The 18,493-nt window shown below is 51.7% G+C and overlaps 1 protein-coding gene across 3 annotated transcripts; it reads right to left on the bottom strand.

Moving 5' to 3' along the window:
* Positions 1 to 114: 114 nt before the first annotated feature.
* LOC138803634 (zinc finger protein 385A-like) lies at positions 115 to 18,145 on the bottom strand. 3 transcript variants are annotated; one of them, XM_069987673.1, is made up of 5 exons: positions 18,056 to 18,145; positions 16,924 to 17,060; positions 5,206 to 5,316; positions 3,378 to 3,540; positions 115 to 528 (listed from the first exon to the last, which is right to left on the bottom strand). In XM_069987673.1, exons 2-5 carry the CDS (start codon positions 17,008 to 17,010, stop codon positions 236 to 238), a joined length of 654 nt encoding a protein of 217 aa, XP_069843774.1. In that variant the 5' UTR covers positions 17,011 to 17,060; positions 18,056 to 18,145; the 3' UTR covers positions 115 to 235. The 3 variants fall into 3 exon arrangements, with proteins under 3 accessions (XP_069843774.1, XP_069843775.1, XP_069843776.1); XM_069987674.1 differs by lacking the exon at positions 18,056 to 18,145 and having other exon boundaries at positions 16,924 to 17,136; XM_069987675.1 differs by lacking the exons at positions 16,924 to 17,060; positions 18,056 to 18,145 and adding an exon at positions 8,297 to 8,414.
* Between the last annotated feature and the right edge of the window lie 348 nt (positions 18,146 to 18,493).

Below are 18,493 nucleotides of genomic sequence, written 5' to 3'. Positions count from 1 at the left end.
AAGCCAGAAGTAGAGCTGTGGCTCAAGGAAGCAGAGCACCAGCCTTGAGTGAAAAAGTACGACAGTGCCCAGGTCCAGTTCAAGCCCCAGTACTGGCATATACATACGTACATATATACATACATACATGCATACATACATTCATACAAACATACATATATAAGGTGAGGAGGTCGCTGGGAAAGGAGATAGACTGGGAAGTTTTAGAGGGCTCAGGGGAGCTAGGATGTAGACTTCAGAGTGGGCTGAGGACAGGAAATGTGGATGGGGCAGGGGAGGCCATACCTTTGTTATGCGCCTCAAGCTGGGACAGGGAGTTCACAGCCACCTTGCACAGTGCACAGTAGAGCAGTCGCTTGGCTTTCTCCTCCTCCTCCTTGCTACCTCCAGGCAGGGCAGCGGGGGCTGGAGTCCCCCCTTCTCCTTTGGTTATACCCCGGCCACTCTCTGGAACACTGGGAGGCGATGGGGACCCAGGCTGTTTCTCTGGGGATCCTGGGACAGGACCCAATCCATTCTCCATGGAAACTGTTATGGGGAGAAACATGGGGTGGGTGGGTGGGATCATACTAATGGCTCTTGGAGAAGCTTCTTCATGTGGAGACCCACCCCCACTTCCTGGAGGGCAAAGGCCCAGAAATCCCCACCCTGTGACAACATTCATGCTTTCATGCCCTGGGTCAGGGCCAGATGTGGTCTAGCTGCCACAGGCTGAGAGCATGAGGCTCCAGTGTCTGGCTCATTCTCCATAAGCTGAGAATGGTCAAGTGGTCTGGCCCCATCAGTGGACTTGGAGGGTAAAACTGGCCACCTACTGAGTCGGCCTACTGAGTCAGGGGTAGAACATGGAACAAGGATTCAAACACCCTCCTCCCCGCGCCCCTGCCTATGTATCACCAATGGCCTGCCAGCCAGCTGGGGCTTCTTGTCAGTACCAGACCCTTCCCAGAGTCCTCAAGCTCCAGGAAAGCTTACCAAGGAGCTGTAGAAAGGGGTAGAACCAGGATGAGGGAAGGTTAGGAGAGACAGATGCAGGCAGAGCAAAGGGAAACAGAAACAGCAGAATCGGAGAGGGAAGAAATAGGGATGCAGGCTATTCTATAATTCATGGGCACAATTAAAGATGCACAGTCCCCAGGCCTCTGCAACTGGGTTCTGGCCTCTGTACAGGGGAAACTCTAGCGCTCCCATTCTCGCTCCAGCAACTGATCCAGTTTCCGGGTCATGGGGTGGGGAGGGGCCTGTGATGGGCTGTGGGGATGGGGAGCTGGTAGAAGGGGGCATTCCTAATCCTTGTAGGTATCCATTTGTTTGTCCAGCCTATGATTCTTCTCTTTCATTCTCTTACTCAGTTCTGACATTCTCCATCAATCTATATAGCACATCTCTGGACAGGACTTCACAGTTTATGAAAGCAGGGTTATGGATACAGTTATCCCACCCTGTATCTTCAGAGACAGAGTAGGAAGTAAATGAGGTAATATAATAAGGAACCTAAAACCTAGAACCGAGCTTAAGAAATGTTAAGCGGGCTGGGATGTAGCTCAGTGGCAAAGCACTTGCCTAGCAAGTGCAACATCCTGGGTTTGATCCCCAGTACTAAAAAAGACAAAAACAAAACAAGCAAAAAAACCTACCATTTAGCCGGGCGTCGGTGGCTCATGCCTGTAACCCTAGCTACTCAGGAGGCTGAGATCTGAGGATCCCAATTCAAAGCCAGCCTGGGCAGGAAACTCTGTGAGACTCTTACCTCCAATAAACCACTCAGAAAACCGGAAGTGGCACTGTGGCTTACCTTGAACTGAATTGCTGAGGGACAGTGCCCAGGCCCAGAGTTCAAGTCCCATGACCGACCCCCCCCCAAAAAAAAATGTTAAGCAAGCACTGCTACTGCCACCACCATTGCCAACCTATATCAATTTCTTTCCTTCCTTCCTTTTCTTTTTTTGGTGCTGGTTCTGGGGCTTGACCTCAGGGCCTGGGCCTTGTCCCTGAGCTTCTTTTGATCAAAGCTAGTGGTCTACCACTTTGAACGACATCTCCACTTCTGACTTTCTGGTGGTTAATTGGTGATAAAGAGTCTCATGAAGTTACCTACCCGAGCTGGCTTTGAACTTCAGTCCTCAGATCTCAGCTTCCTGAGGAGGTAGGATTATAGGCGTGAGCCACTTGTGTCCGGCTTATTCATTTAAGATGATCAGGGTAGGAAACAGCCAGAACATAATTAAAACTCAGGCCTGCAGCCACTATCTGCAATTCTGAGGGTGGCTCCCTGTGTGTGTGGGAGGGTTTGGGAGGTGTCCATGGGAGCTTGAGATTCCAAGCAGGCAGGCTTCCTTTCTCTCTCTCTCTCCTCTCTCTTTCTCTCTGTTTTTTTGGTGCTGATATTTGGGCTTGAACTCAGGTCCCTGTGCTCCTATTTGGCTGTTTTTGTACAAGGCTGGCATTCTATCACTTGAACCATGCCTCCAATTCTGGCATTTTGCTGGTTTGAGGTAAGAGTCTCACAGACTTGCTTGCCTGAGTTGGCTCTGAACCTTGATCCTCAGGCCTTAGCCTCTTGTGTAGCTAGGATGCTAAGTCACTAGTACTCAGCTTTTCATTGCCCGGCCAGGATCCGATGAAATAGGGATGAGGAGGATGTCAGATCTTTCTCTCTCTCTCTGGAATTGGCCAGGATTGACATCGATGTGGCAATCTCGGGATGGGGGTGGCTTGTATCTTCTTGTCCCCATATTCCCTCTTCCCAATTTCTTGGAAGTACGGTTAAGGATGGTGGCCATCAGCCATGAGGGTAAAAGAATTTCAGAGCTGTTTTTCTTTCTTTCTTTCTTTCTTTTTTTAAAGCTGGAAAAAGACCGTGAAGATCTTAAAGTCTCATTCTCTTGTTTGCCAGAAAAGTAAACTCTGGCCCAGAGAGGCCCAAAGTTCTACTGAAGACATCCAGGGAGTTGCCTGGTTTTTTTTTGTTTTTTTTTGTTTTTTTTTCTTTTTACCCAGACTTCCCTGGGGAGCCCTAGCTGGGCTCACATATCCTGATTCTCTCTCCCTAAGACGAAAGGGGCTCTTCCTGGACTGGATGGTTCCCTTTTTCTTGGGGAGTTTTGCCAGGTGGCCTCACCCTAGCCCCTCTGAGTCACTGGGCGTTGGGGAGAACACAGTGGGGATTCTGTTGAGAGAAGCTGAGGCAGGGCTGGGTGGGGGTGACAGGATGGAAATTTCTCCTCACTGTGTCTGTCCTGCTCCAGCATTCACCTTAGATGAGGAAGAAGGGGGGGGGGGGATGGGGACTGAGGGAGGAGGAGAGAAGCAGGGGAGAGAACATGAAGACAGTAGAATTTGTGTGTGTGGGGGGGGGGAGAAGGATTTAGACACACCTGGACGGGGGGTTACCCCATCTCCACTTGGAGGGGTATTCCCTGGTGGAGCTGGGTCTCCAGGTTCCCGGACACCAGGCTCCCTGCCTCGGGTCTTGGCGGCCTCGATGCCTTTGACTCTTCGGGCATGGCGATTACCCTTGTAGTGCGCCTCAGCCTGGCTCTTGAGGGATGGAGGAAGAAAAGGGAATCTGAGATTGCCTTTTATCCGCCTGGCCTCCCCCACAGAGCTCCTTTAGGTCCCAGGGTAGTCTCAGCAGACTACAGAGAGAATCTTTGCCTACACCCTGGGAATATAAAGCCCCCTGCTGATAAATCTGGTTACTCCTGGAGCTTCCAGCTTCATTCAGTCTTTGGGAATCTAGATTTTCCACCTGGCTCAGACTGCATCCTAACCAGGGTCTGACTTTGGGCTCAGGACTCTTACCTAGTCCCAAGGTGGAGGGCATGTGGACCCTAACCCTATGAGAGAATGCTAAACTGACAGAGGCCTTAACAATGAAGCCTGCTGGTCCCTTTAGACCCTGAGGCCCATGTGCCAGAATCCCTCAATCCTCAAGATCTTACCTTGGTTGTTTTCACTATCAGTCCTAGGAGCTCTGATGCCTGGGCTCTGTCCTGACTACTCTCCACCCCTCCAGGGTCTAATTTTCCCTGAAGTCTCTGCAGACACCCTGGAGGACCCTGGCCTCAAGCCCAGCTCTAGAGACAGGAGACAGCAGCAGAGACAGCTGTCAAAACAGAGCCACTTCATGGGGAGGGAGAGGAAGAGCCTATCAAGGGGAAGGCTAGCTGCTATTGGATCCCCACCCCTCCAATCTTATTCCTTCCACCAATGAGTGGAGACAGGGTTGATAGAATGCCTGGGGTCTAAGCTAAGCAAGAGGCCTCATGCTGGGCTTGATTCTGACTCCACCTACCTACTGCCAGCCCCTGTCCTCCACTCCCATTTGCACCCTTGCTAAGAAGGGACAATGCTGGAGGTACAAGGTCACCTAAACAGGGGTGGAAATGGAAGGTATGGATAGACAGCAAAGGAAGATGGACAGCCTAGGAGGGATAGAACAGTAGTGTGCAGTGTGTGTGTGTGTGTGTGTGTGTGTGTGTGTGTGTGTGTGTGTGTGTGTGTGTGAGTGTGTGCTGGGTAGTCAAACAAAATATGCTTTTCCCCTACTCAGCATAGTGAAGATCTGCTGTTTTTCTCCAAAAGCTCTCGAGAGCCTACACCCCATAAATTCTCCTTGAATCTAAACAAAAGACCCAGTGGAGCCTGAAAGGGAGGAGATCTGAGTGGCAGGATACATACCTGGGTTTGGATGGCTTTGGGGCATGGGGAAAGCATGAAGGGGCCTGGGGGCTGGTCTTTGTATGTGACTTGGAGGTAGGAGGGTAGAAATGAAGTAGAGTGACAAATGAAGCCAGGAAATGGGAGGGAATCAGATGGGTCTGGGCTTCAGCAGAGGCCAAAGAAGACACAGGATCTGTGGGGGAGCCAATGACCTGCACCTAAGGAGAGCAGAGGCCACCTTCTCACCTCCCCAGACATCTGTGCTCCCAGTGTCCCTGAGCCAGTGGTGCCTCAGTTTCCAAAAGGAGAGATCAGCCTTGGAGGATTAATCTATTTCATGTCAAAAATACACCACAACAGTGTGTCCCTCTTAAGTGCCGCCCATCAGCCCTTGCCCTTGCCCTTCCTGTAGTATCCTGGTTCCCCACTTTCCCCTTAACCCCCTCTTAGTTCCTGCCCTTCACCCACAGCTCTCAGTCTCTGCCCCTCCTCAAGGCCCCTGTCTCCCCAACCCTGTGGCTGAGTGGCTGGGCTTCTTACCTGAGAATTGAAGCGGATTTGACAGACATTACAGGAGATGACTGGCCGCTTGGTCTTGAGCAAGGGCCCCCCGAAAGTGTGGGAAAGCACAGCCTTCTGCACAGGGTCCATCTGTGGAGGTAAGCTGGGGTGAGCCAGGAACCCCAGCACAAGCTCAGGTCTGTCACCTGGCCCCTCCCCGACCCTTCATCAGCTAGGTGAAACCAAGAGCCCAGAGCCTCACTGGCCAGATGCTCTCCAGCCCAGTCCCCTTCAACAGCCCTGGAAGGAACCAGCTGGAGCCACTTATCCAACATGCTCCCATTTCACAGAAAGTAGAATTCCCAGTGGTTTGTCCGAGGTTCACAGGATGAATTAGCAGCAGAGCCCGAAATCAAACCTAGACTCCTGGCTTGGTCCATCCTGCCATGATGGTCCAACTCTGATCCCCCTTAACCTATTTGCCAAGAGTCCCACTGACAGAAGTCCTAAAGTATTGTAGTTCCTAGGGCCTTCATCTAAAGCCTGTAAACCTTACTGGCCCCACTCTGGGGTAGGCCTGTCTGCCAAGCCTTGCCTCTGCTTCCAGGAGACAGATATTCCTAGCTCCCTAGCCCTGAGCCCCACTTGACCTAGTCTGCTTCTCTCTGGACCTCTTGAAGGTAGCAGCTTCTAGAGGGAATCAAGTAACTTAAGAGAGTAAGTGGCTCTAGGGAATAATGGAGAAGGAGAAGGGGCAATCTGGACAGCTAGGGTGGCTTCAGACAGCCCAGAGATCTTCTGAACTCTCCCTCTGATCAACGGGACTTTGAGAGTAGGGCTGAGAGGCTGGGCTGGATTAGGAGACATCTCTGCCTCCACCCTGGGTCAGCAGATGTCTTGGCTGTCTCCTGCCAAGAGTTCACAAGAGGAGGGGAGAGGACAGCCTTTCTTTGAGGCCTTCAGCAATCAGGGAATAAACCAGGGGCCCAGAGGCATGAAAACAGCCTCCCTGAACAGTCTTCCCCCCTTTGGGCCCCTATAGGTGGTGGCCCAGAAGGGGCATGACTGGAATGCAGCTGAGGCCCTGAAGGACTGGATGGTGGCTGGAACCTTCAGAAGAATTAGGGCGGAAACCTTATCTTCCAGCTGGAGGAAATTAAGGAAGACATAGTTGCTGGGGACTTGGGGGTCCTTAGCTCCCCAGCTGAGCCCACCTTACACCAGGTTCCAGGGTTCCCAGGAGACATGGCAAGAGACAGAACATGGAGCAGAGTCTGGAAAAACCCACCTGTCTTGACTGTCCTTCCCTCACCCAGGAGTCTTACCACCTGGTCTGGGGTTTATATCAGGAAAGAGGCATCAGCAACCCCTGTGAACTGGGCACTGGCCTCACCTGCTTTGCCATGATCAGGTTCATTCAGGTAACTGGTCTGACAAGTGTCTCCCTCCTGGCCTATGCCTGGCTAGAATCAGCCCCTCTCACGGGAAACCCCTCCCACCCTCCCTCCCCTTGTCACATCCAAGGAAAAGCCCAACAGGAGAGGAATGGGTGTGCCTATGTGTGTCAGGCAGGCTGTGATCAATCTGTGCATGGGTGGAGTGTGAATGAGTGTCATGTACTGTGTGTACAATCATTTATGTATCAACATTTCTGTGTCGGGGGCTTTGCTGACACTAGGAATGGTCAGGTTGTGTAATCTTCAGCTGTGTGTTTGTCTGTGTGGATCTGATGTGTTTGGCAGAAAGAAAGACAGACCAGGTTGGAGACAGGCTTTAATCAGAGGGGGGAGACAGATTGCTTTTCTCAAGCTCCCCAAACCCAAGGCTTCAGTCTTTCCTATTCAGAGACCCTCCCCCAAATCTACCCTAGGGTTCTCCTAGCCCCTGCAATTCCTCATATGCTGGGTGGGGAATGGGAATTCAGCCCAGACAGAAACCCAATCTGGGCCAGGAAACCTAAGTCGCATGAAAACAGTAGGGAGAGAGGAGTAGGATGGAGAGGAGAGAGAGAGAAGCCTCCCGGTCTGTCCAGGCTCACCCCAGCTCCCCAGGCTGCTCCCCAGAAGGGCTGAGGAACCAGGACCTTGAAGATGAGCTACAGATGGACCATTCTAACCTCCACCCCTGGGAATGGTCCAGAATGAGAACTTTAACTTGCACAGCCTTCTTTCCAGGTTAAAGTCCTGAAACACCAAGTAGTGGTGAGGTGTGGGGAGGGGGAGAGGGCAGCCACAGAACCAGGTGGACCCTCCCCACGTTCTCTAGGAACTGAGGAGACCAGGGGCTGAAGGTGAGGGTTCCTGGGCCCAATCCTGGTGCAGGTGGAATGTGAGCCACTGGAGTGCTGCTCCAGGCCAAGGTCAGGAGGCCCTGGTGACCTAGATGAGGCCTCCCTGGGGAGGGGGGTGGAGGCCAGCATCTCTTAGAGCCCATCTTATTCCAGAGCCCCTTTTGTGGGATGGTGGCCCAGACATTGTCTGTCCAAGGCCCCTCCTGCCTGCCCTCCAACAGGAGACTCGAAGGGGAATGACTCCCTGAAGCTGGGACAAAATGAATCAGGAAGGGCAAGGGGGTGGCAGATCAGGAACAGGGGTGGGTGTGGGTGGGCGTGTGGGGTATGACTGTATTTCCTTCCACTGCCTCCTATCTGATGGAACCCCCTGCCCCATGTGGGGCCACCCCACTTACCCACCCTCAATATCAGGCAATGAGGGAAGGGAAAAAAAAAAAAAAGAGTGGAATCGTGGGGCTGGGAAAAGACCTGAGAACAGGCAGCACTGACACAGGAAGGAGCAGGTGGAAGGAGTGGGGGTGGGGTCAGGCCTGGAGAGGAGGAATCTGGACAGTGTGGTCATGTTGAGGGTGGGAGGGTGGGTGGAGAAGACCTGGGAGCGCCCCCCCTCCGCCCTCGTCCCCCAAGGACCTGGGACGTAGAGGTTGGGGTCTCCAGGAAGGCGGCAGAAGTGGGGTGGGGGAGGGGGAAGAGAGGGGATCTCGAGGTTGGAGGGCCGCGCCGTGGAGGGGGGATGGGCCCCGCAGGGGCAGGGCGGGCGGGGACGGAGGGGGGGGGGCGCTGCGGCAGAGCCGGGGGGAGGGAGGGGGAAGGCGGGGGAGGGACCGGGTGGCTTACCCTGCGGGACCCTGGGGGCCGCGGCTCCATACACCCGGGCGTGCAGGGTTGGGGAGCTGAGCCGGGCCGGGGCCGGGGCCGGGGCCGGGGCCGGGCCGGGGACGCGGAGCTCGTTGCCCGGGCGGCTCGGGGCTGTGAGGCCGGGCCGGCCCCGGAGAAGGGGAGGCGGTGCCGGCTGAGCTCGGAGCCCCGCCCCGGAGGCGGGGCCGAGGCTGGGGGGGCGGGGACAGGGAGCTGGAGCGGATGAGGGGGGCGAGGGCGAAGAAGAGACCTAAGGATGGATGTCAGTGTCCAGACACTGCTTTCCCTGTCTTGGGAAGTTGTGTGTGTGTGTGTGTGGGGGGGGCACTGGCCTGATGACCCAGGCTCCCCAAACTGGGGTTCCATCTTGGGTTCATTGTCCCCACCAACTCCCACCATTTGTCCTTCCTCCTGCCCTGCTGACCCAACCCCAGAAGAGGGTCCCCCCACCTACCCACCCAACACCCCCCAGCCTTCCCAGCCCCTGTGCTGCGCTACCTACTGCCTTTTGCAAAACCCTTTCCCTCCTAAGGAATTTGAGAAACTGAGTCCGGGTGTCCTGGAATCTCAGCGATTCGTCTGGATGGCGGGGATGGGGAGGGGGTGGGGGATCACTGAACAGAAGCGATCTCAGATTTGGGGGGCATCATCTCTAACCTCTTCCGACACCTCCCCCCTCCCCTGCCCTCTCACCCGCCACCTGCCAGAGCATCCACTTTTCCCAGGCTAAGCTTTCGTGCACTTGCTGCCCCCTGGCGGTGGAGTTAGGAGAAGCTAGGGGTGGGGGGGGGATGAAGAGGGCACAGCACCCCCTCCCCTTCCCTTCCCCCCCATCACATTTTCTCTGGACAGGTCCTGGGCTTCCTCTCTCATCTCTAGGTCTCATCCCCTCTCATCCGAGGGCAGTCAGAGAGATGAATGAGTCAGGCTGGCTTTGAGGGACAGTGAGAGACTTCCAAGGGCAAAAGGAAGCAGTAGAGTGAGAGGGAGGTGAAATGAGGGAAGACAGTAATGAGACAAGGATCCAAAATGGAGGGGTGGGCAGAAACTGTCCCCGCATAAGAGAGGCAGTGACTCTGCCGTTCCTAACGCCACCACCACCAACCATCACCTAAGGTTGATAGAGCCCTCGGATTGCGCCAGCCCTGTGCCGAGCATATTATGGTATGGATTATCGAATTTAACCATCATAGCCACTATTTGAAGAAAGTACAATTATTATCTGCATGTTACAGATGAAGGAACTGAGGTTGAGAGAGGTTAAATAATTTGCCCAAGGTCATAAGCTAGTAAGTGGCTGAACTGGGATTTGAATTTAAACCCAGGCAGCTTGACTCCAAAGCCATGTACTTAACTGCTGCACAGGACTTCCAAAGGCCTGTCTGCAGCTTTTCTGCAGAACTCACTCCCTGCAGAATTTGACACTATTGATGCAGCCCGCCACACTCTCTCCCTTGGCTTCTCCAACTCTACAGGAACCTATTTTCCTCCCCACCCCCTCCAGTGGCTCCTCCATTTCCTTTGCTGGAGTCTCCTCCTGTTCCCACTGCCCAATTCTGCTTATTTCCCAAGGCTCAGGCCTTGACTATCCTACTTTGTTTTTTTTTTCTGCTTAAATAAAAATAATAGCAGAAATGCAGCCATGATTGCAGTTCACACTGATTGAGCACTTTGTACTGGGCATTACGATTATGTAATAAAATTCACACAACCTTGTGAGTTGGTTCTATTACTATCTCCCCAATTAGTGTTTTTTTTTAATTTTCTTTTTTGTTTTTTGACAAGGTTTTTCCACATAGACCAGGCCGCCTGAAACTCACAATACTTTTGTCCCAGATTTGCTAGGATTATAGGTATTATGCTACCATGCCTGGCTATCTCCTTTTACAGCCGGTAAATTGAAGTTTTGGATGGTTAAAAGACTTGCCTAAATGCACACAACCAGTATTTTGTTGTTGTTGTTGTTAGTGGTAGTGGTGGTGGTGGTGGTGGTGGTGTGTGTGTATGTGCCTGTACTGGGGCTTGAACTCAGGGCCTGGGCACTGTCCCTTAGTTTTTTTTTTGTTGGTGGTGGTAGTCGTGGGCCTGAACTCTGGGCCTGAACACTGTCCCTCAGCTCTTCAGCTCAAGGCTAGTGCCCTACTATTTGAGCCACACTATCACTTCTGGTTTTTTCTGCGTATGTGGTGCTGAGAAATTGAACCCAGGGCCTCATGCATGCAAGGCAAGCACTCTACCACTGAGCCACCTTCCTAGCCCTGTCCCTTAGCTTTTAAGCTCAAGGCTGGTGCTCTACCACTTGAGCCACAGCTCCACTTTAAGCTTTATGGCTGCTATTTGTAGATAAGAATCTTGGGCTGGCTTTGAATCTCAATCTGCTGATCTCAGCTTGTAGAGTAGCTAAAATTTATAGTATGAGCCATGGGCACCTAGCTTCAAATGTTCTTTTCTAGGTTTTATATATGTGATGTTCTTCAGCCTGGGGCATCTTCTAAGGCTTTTTTTGGTCGGCTGTAGGGCCTGAACTCTGGGCCTGGGTGCTGTCCTTCAGCTCTTCAGCTCAAGGCTAACACTTTACCACTTGAGCCACAGCACCACTTCTGGCCTTTTCTGTTTATGTGGTGTTAAGGAATCAAACCCAGGGCCTCATGCATGCAAGGCAAGCACTCTATCACTAAGCCACCTTCCCAGCCCCTCTAAGGCCACTTTTTAAACCTTCTAATAAGCCTGTCGCCAGTGCCTCATGCCTATAATCCTAGCTACTCAAGGGCTGGAATCTGAGGATCATGGTTCAAATCTAGCCTGGACAGGAAAGTCCATGGGACTCTTACCTCCAATTAAACACCAAAAAAGTCTCAAGTGGGAAAGTGTTAGCCTTGAGCAAAAAAGCTCAGGGACAGTGTCCAGGCCCTGAGTTCAAGTCCAACATGGGGATGGGGGGGGGGACTAATAATAATTGCAAGTACATATCTGCAATCCCAGCACTTTGGAGGCTGAATTGGGAGATTCTTGAGTTTGAGGCCAACCTGGGCTGCATATCAAGACCCTGACTAGCCAGGCACTGGTAGCTCACGTCTGTAATCCTAGCTACTAAGGAGGCTGAGATCTGAGGATCATGGTTCAAAGCCAGTCCAGGCAGGAAAGTCCATGAGAGTCTTACCTCCAATAATCCACCAGAAATGGTGCTGTGGCTCAAGTGGTAGAGAGCTAGCCTTGAGCTGAAGAGCTCAGGGATAGCTCCCAGGCATGGTGCTTCATACCTGTAATTCTAACTATTTAGGAGAATGAGATTAGTTTGAGGTCAGTTTGGAAAAAAAAAAATCCTGTGAGCCTGACATCTCAACCAATAAAAAGCTGAGTATAGTAGAGTGCATCTGTCATTCCAGATATACAAGAGCAGGGAATAGGAGGATTGCAGACTGGATCTGCCTGGGCATAAATCTGAGATCCTACTCAAAATATAACTAAAAGTAAAAAGAGCTGAGGGCACGGTACAAGTAGTAGAGTGCTTCCTTATCAAGCTCAAGGCCTTGAGTTCAAACACTAGTACCACCAAGAAAAAAAAACGCCCCCCCAAACATAAATACTAGAGGCTGCATCTCCAATTGACCGAAAAGTCATGAAGGCATGATTCAAGTGGTAGAGTGCCAGCCATGAATAAGCAAGCCTAGTAAATATAAAAACCTTGAGTTCAAGTCCTGGTATCAGCAAAAAAACAAACAAGCATAGTTAGGTGCTAGTGGCTCATGCTGGTAATACTAGCTACTCAGGAGACTGAGATCTGAGGATTCAGGTTCAAAGCTAGCCTGAGCAGAAAAGCCTATGAGACTCTTATTTATAATTAACCAGCAAAGAGAGAGAGAGAGAGAGAGAGAGAGAGAGAGAGAGAGAGAGAGAGAGAGAAAAGGAGGGAGAGAGAGAGGGAAGGAGGGAGAGAAAAGGAAAGAATGAAGGAAGGAAGGAAGAGAGGGAAGAAGGAAGGAAGGGAGGAAGGAAGGAAGGAAGGAAGGAAGGAAGGAAGGAAAGAAGGAAAGAAGGAAGGAAGGAAGGAAGGAAGGAAGGAAGGAAGGAAGGAAGGAAAAAAAAAAAGGGAAATGGAGATGCAGTTCAGGTGGTAGAAAACTAGCCTTGAGCAAAAAAGCTCAATGAGAGCACGGGGCTGTGGGCTTAAGCCTCAGTACCACCAATAAATAAATAAGCAAATAACCCAAACCCATCCACCCCTCCCCCGCCAAAAAATCCCCAAACAAACTAAAATCAGCTAGACACTGTGTCTATAATCTTAGCTACTGAGGAGGTTGAGATCAGGAGCACTGAGGTCTGAGGCCAGCCAAAGCACAAAGTTCTTGAGACTCAATCAATAAAGCACAGGGTGCAGTAGTATGTATCTGTCTCCCCCCATAAATAGTACTGTAGTATAGGCTGGCCTGGGCAAGAGCAACACCCTATCTGAAAAATAATAAAAGCAAAAAATGGCTGGCATTACAGCTCACGTGTTAGTATACCTACCTAGCCAGTAGGAAGGCCATGTTTTCAAACCCCAGTGTCGCAAAATCCCACTAATAGATGGGCACAGTAGATCAAACCTGTCATTCTAGCTAGCTGGAAGGCAGATTAGGTGATCACATGTTGAGCCCAGCCCAGGCATAAAAGTTTGTGAGACCCCCATCTCAACCAATGGCTGGACACCGTGCTATGTACCCTGTCATCTCAGTAACAAAGGGAAGTACAAATAGGAGGACTGAAGCTTAGGCTGGCTTAGGCATAAAGCGAGACCTTATCCATAAAATTAACCAATGCAGGGGCTGGGAAGGTGGCTCAGTGGTAGAGTGCTTGCCTTGCATGCATGAGGCCCTGGGTTTGATTCCTCAGCACCATATAAGCAAAAAGAAAAAAACCAGAAGTGGAGCTGTGGCTCAAGTGGTAGAGCGTTAGCCTTGAGCTGAAGAGCTGAGGGTCAGCGTCCAGGCCCAGAGTTCAGGCCCCACAACCGGACCCCCCCCCAAAAAAAATTAACCAATGCAGAAAGAGGCTGATGGAGGGGGCTCAAGTGGTAGTGTTGCCTACTTGGCAAGTGTGAGCGGGACCCTGAGCTCAAACCCTAATACTGCCAAATAACTAAATAAATAAAAACATCGGGATTGGAGGTGTAGCTCTGTTGTAGAGTGCCTAACAAGTGAGAGGTCTTAAGTTTAAATCCCAGTATCATCAAAAATAAAATGTTACAGCCTAGTGCCAGGGGCTCAGACCTGTAATTCTAGCTACTCAGGAGGCTAAGACCTGCTGAGAAAGAGTTCAAAACCAGTCCTGGCAGGAAAGTCTGTGAGACTCTTATCGCCAATAAACCACTAGAAAACCGGAAGTGGTGCTGTGGCTCAAGCAGTAGAGTGCTAGCCTTGAGCTGAAGAGCGCAGGGACAGCACCCAGGCCCAGAGTTCAAGCCCCATGACTGACAAAAAGAAAAAAAAAAAAAAGAAAGAAAAAAGAAAGAAGGAAAGAGAGAAAAAAAAGAAATGCTACTAATAATTTTTCAAAATTCAAGTGATTTGTCACCTTTACTCTCTCCATCTAGGTTGGTTAATTCTTTTTTTTTTTCCTGCTTAACTCTGCAGTCCCTGGGGCTTCCCCACACCCTGCAAGTCTTCTTTGCAGGGGATACCCCCTTGGGTTCCCATGCAAGTTATCAACTTCTAACACGGCATTTCTTCACTAGAACTGTGAAATGGCTAGTATTCCTACCATACTGTGAGCTCCTTAAGGGCAAAACCTGTGTTCCATGTCCCTAATGTCAGCCACAGTGCCTAGCAATCGGTAGGTTCTCCAAAAAACCTTTTGGTTGTGAAACTGAATCTTCGTTAGTGTTTCTGTGACAATGTTTATAACCTTCCTTCTGTTTTGCTGTCTATCTTTCTCCTCGGAATAAAAGTCCTTTAAAGAGCTGGGCACAAGCGGCTCACGCCTGTAATCCTAGCTACTCAGGAGGCTGAGATCTGAGGATTGCAGTTCAAAGCCAGCCTGGACAGAAGAGTCCCCAGATTCTTATTTCCAATAAGCCACTCAAAAAAGCCAGAAGTGAAGCTGGGAAGGTGGCTCAGTGGTAGAGTGCTCACCTAGTATGCATGAAGCCCTAGGTTCGATTCCCCAGTACCACACACACAGAAAAAGCTGGAAGTGGCACTGTGGCTCAGTGGTAGAGTGCTAAGCCTTGAGCAAAAAAGCTTCAGGGACAGTGCCCAGGACTGGTACACACCCACAAAAAAGCTGGAAGTTTGGGCTGGGAAGGTGGCTCAGTGGTAGAGTGCTTGCCTTGCATGCCTGAGGCCCTGGGTTCGATTCCTCAGCACCACATAAGCAAAAAGAAAAAAGCCGGAAGTGGCGCTGTGGCTCAAGTGGTAGAGCGCTAGCCTTGAGCTGAAGACCTGAGGGACAGTGCCCAGACCCAGAGTTCAGGCCCCACGACTGGACCCCCCCAAAAAAAAAAAAGCTGGAAGTGGTGCTATGGCTCAAGTGGTAGAGCGCTAGCCTTAAGCACAAAGATGCTCATGGAAAGCACCCAAGCCCTGAGGTCAAGCCCCAGGAACAGTAAAAAAAAAAAAAAAAAAAGGTCCTTTCAGACAGGTCTGTCTCATCTTGACTCTCCTGTCCTGACTCCATGTGTCTGAAGCTGAAGCAGTGCTTTTCTTGTTGTCAGCACCCAGTGTTTTCATTTGTAAATTGAAAGTGATACTAGGCACGGAATGGCCCATACATAAGGTCAAGACATGAACCAGGCACTGGTGGCCAGGCTTGTAATCCTAGCTACTCAGGAGGCTGAGATCTAAGGATCACAGTTTGAAGTCAGCTGAGGCAGATTAGTCTAACTAAACACTAAGAAAATCAGAAGTGGAGCTGTGGCTCAAAGGCTAGTGTACTAGCCTTGAGCACCAAAGCTCATTGAAAGCACCTAGGCAAAGAACTCAAGCCCCAGGACAGGTGGGCGCGCGCGCGCGCGCGCGCACACACACACACACACACACACACACACACACACACACACACACACACACACACACACACACACACACACACACACACACACACACCAAGGTCAAGACATGACCTTGGTGAACTTTTAAGTGCAATTTTAGTTTGGGGTCTTTGGGAGGAATTTTGGGGGGGGGGGAGCAGCTATGCTATAAAGAGAACTGTAGGAAAAAAGGGAGAGAGAGAACTATAAATCAGACACTGGTAGCTTACGCCTGGTGTCTCCTACTCAGGAGGCTGGATCTGAGGATTTCAGTTTGAAGTCAGCCCAGCAGGAAAAGTCCATGAGACTCTTATCTCTAATGAACCACAAAAAAGCCGGAAGTGGAGCTGTGGCTCAAGTGGCAGAGCTCCAGCCAATGAGTTCCAATCATGTGTTAGGCACGTAACTGTGTCAGTCTGATGAAGTACCCTGTTGAGTCTGGGTTTTTGTCATCCCATTTGTCAAACAGACATTATAGTGTCCACTGGCTGGGCTCTTGAGAAGCTGCATGAGTGGCCTGGGGCCTGCTTCACTCTACGTGTGTGTGGCCAAATATAGTTTGATGCTGGATTCTGTGAAATGAATAAAAGTGATTTCCCCCAAACCTTTCGTCTGCACGCTTTACCTTGGCCTCAGAATCCAAGGACATGTATCCCACTGTACGCCTCTCCGCTGGTCCTAAAGTGACCCCAGTGTCCTCAGCTCCAACAGCTTCCTCCTCCAACCCCTGCCTCCCATCAGCGGCAACTTCCTCCCAGTCACAGAGGCCTGAACCGAGAGTCATCCCTGGCTCGCCCCTGCTCTCTCCCACCCCTGACAGCAGTCACCATGGACTATCAATATTTCCCTGGAAATACCTCACTCCTCCTCCTGTCCCCTCCCTCACGTGGCTGCTGTCCCTGACACAGTCTGCCTTCCCTCAGGCCTGTTGCGGGGACCGTCTTCTCTAGCCTTTGCTCCCTTCAACATTCTTACTAAGTCACTTCTTGCTCAAGAGAACAGGCAATGGAACCAAGCACCTGGTGGCTCATGCCTGAAATCCTTAAGATTCAAGAGGCTGAGATCTGAGGATCTCAGTTTGAAGTCAGTTAGGCAGGAAAGCCCGTGAGGCTCTTATCTCCAATGAACCACCAAAAAACGCCAGAAGTAGAGCTGTGGCTCAAGTAGTAGAGTGCTTGTCTTAAACAAAAAAAGGTAAGGGACAGTGCTCAGGCCCTGAGTTGAAGCCCTAGGACCGGCACAAAACAAACAAAAAAACAACCTCATCCACCCCCCCAAAACAACAACCAAACAACAAAAATAAAAACAGCCATGCTTGCCTTTCTGCTAATCCCTGCAGCCACTACCACTGATTTAGATCTCAGTGCTTCTGTGGATGGAGGACTGAATGTGACCATTTGCACCAAATGCTGAACACAATGTCTGGCCCATAGCAAGCTCCTAGTCAATCTTCACTATTATTACTGTTGCTAATGGTAGACAAAGAGCCCACAATCCTTGCCTTTGACTCCAAGTGGGGAGGATGAGGTTATAAGGAGAGAGTTAAGCACAGGAGGACGAGAAGGGGCCCACCCAGCAGGGTGGGGTATGGGGTACTCACGGTGCTGTAGTTTCCAAAGAGGCCCAGGGTCGGGGCTGGCTCCAGTGGGAAGGGCAGGATCTGTTTGAGGTCCAGTGGGGGCTGCATGATGGGGGGCTGCCGTAGCAGAGGGAGGGGCCCTGCCCGGCTCAGGCTGCCTGGAAGGGAGAAAAAAACATTGTGGGACAGTCGGAAGATGGACGTTTGGATGCACTGCCCCTATCTGGCAGTCCCATGTCCTCGCTGGGGCACCCTTCACCCAAAAGTGTGATCCCCCGCTGGGAGGTGGGGGCTATATACATGTATGAGTGACACACATTTCCCCTGCTGGGTCAGGTCTGCTGGGGACCTGGGGGAGGGCACAACCCAACCCAGTGTTCCCTTGGGGTGGCTTTCATTTCCCCTTCTCCAGCACCCTTCCCCCAAGACCTTTAGGCCCTTGATAGACTCAGGAAAAGCCTCTGCCTTCAGGCTCAGGGGGCACTCGGAGCCCCAAGGCCCGTCTGTCCACCCCCTTCTACTCTGCTCTTGCTTTTCCCCCAGGGATCTAAAGGTTTAGTGTCTGTCCCAGGAAAGACAGGACCAAGTGGACAATTCATCCCACTGCCCAGAGATGGACATTGAGGCCTAGATTTGGAAGGGGGCCTCCTAGCCCCTTCAGATTCCCTCCAATTAAGGTTTGGATCCCATCATAATTCTTTCATTAAGGGTCACGTTGGTTCCAGGCTCTTCTCCAGACCTCTAGGGTCTTCTCCTGGCCCCTTCTGTCTCACTCGAATGCTGGCCTCCAGCTCTGCAGGAGGAGGAAGCTGCCCAGGCCTCTGGGAGAGGAACGCCTAGGTTTGACCCCAAGGGGAAATGAAAGTCCAGGCCTCCCCTGAAATGTCTCCTCCCACTAGAGTGGTGAGAGGGACCCCAACAGGTTCCAAAGGGGCAGCTTCGGGGCTTCAGGAAGCAAGCTTCCTTCTGCAACCCACTATCTACCAGCTGTGGAGTTCTGTCTGCCCTCTGCTCCTCCAGTAACAGAGGCTCCCAGGAACAAAAGCAAACCCAGGAGGCTACAGGCCTTGTTCTGTCCTCTCTTGACCTTCTAAGAGCAAGGGGTCCCCAGGATCCTTTCCTGTTCCCTCCATAGGGACTGCCCTTTGCATACCTTCAGTTTCTGGTGCCTGCTGCCCCCAGGCAGTGGCCTGGCCCTGGCCCCCCAGGGGCCTGGGCCTGACAGCCGTCCCCTTCCCTCAGTTCTGCCCTCTGCCCCCTCCTTTGCCATCCCCCTCCCCCAGCCCAGTCAGTAGGATCAGCCAATCAGAGACCTGGAAAAGTGGGGCAGAGGGGAGGGCGGGGGAGCAGGGATTAGGGGAATCTGAGGCGAGAGGGAGGGGGTGGGGAGGGCTCAGGCACAGCTGGGGGCAGGGAGCTGGTCCAGAAAGGTCTGGAGGGGGTCTGTCTCTTCCATCCCATGCCAGGACTAGACGGCCAGAAAGCTTGAGGCAGAGGGAGTCAGGCTGCTGGGAGCTTGGACTTCCAGATTCTAAGGACTACTTGAAAAGGGTTAGGATGCTCGGCTTTGGCCTTGAGCTGCTGGGGGTCT

This window comes from Dipodomys merriami, unplaced genomic scaffold, assembly GCF_024711535.1.
Source record: "Dipodomys merriami isolate MVZ:Mamm:240054 unplaced genomic scaffold, mDipMer1.0.p SCAF_3443, whole genome shotgun sequence".
Lineage (NCBI taxonomy): Eukaryota > Metazoa > Chordata > Mammalia > Rodentia > Heteromyidae > Dipodomys > Dipodomys merriami.
Note: the sequence above shows the minus strand (reverse complement) of the source record. Positions and strands in the feature narration are given on the sequence as shown.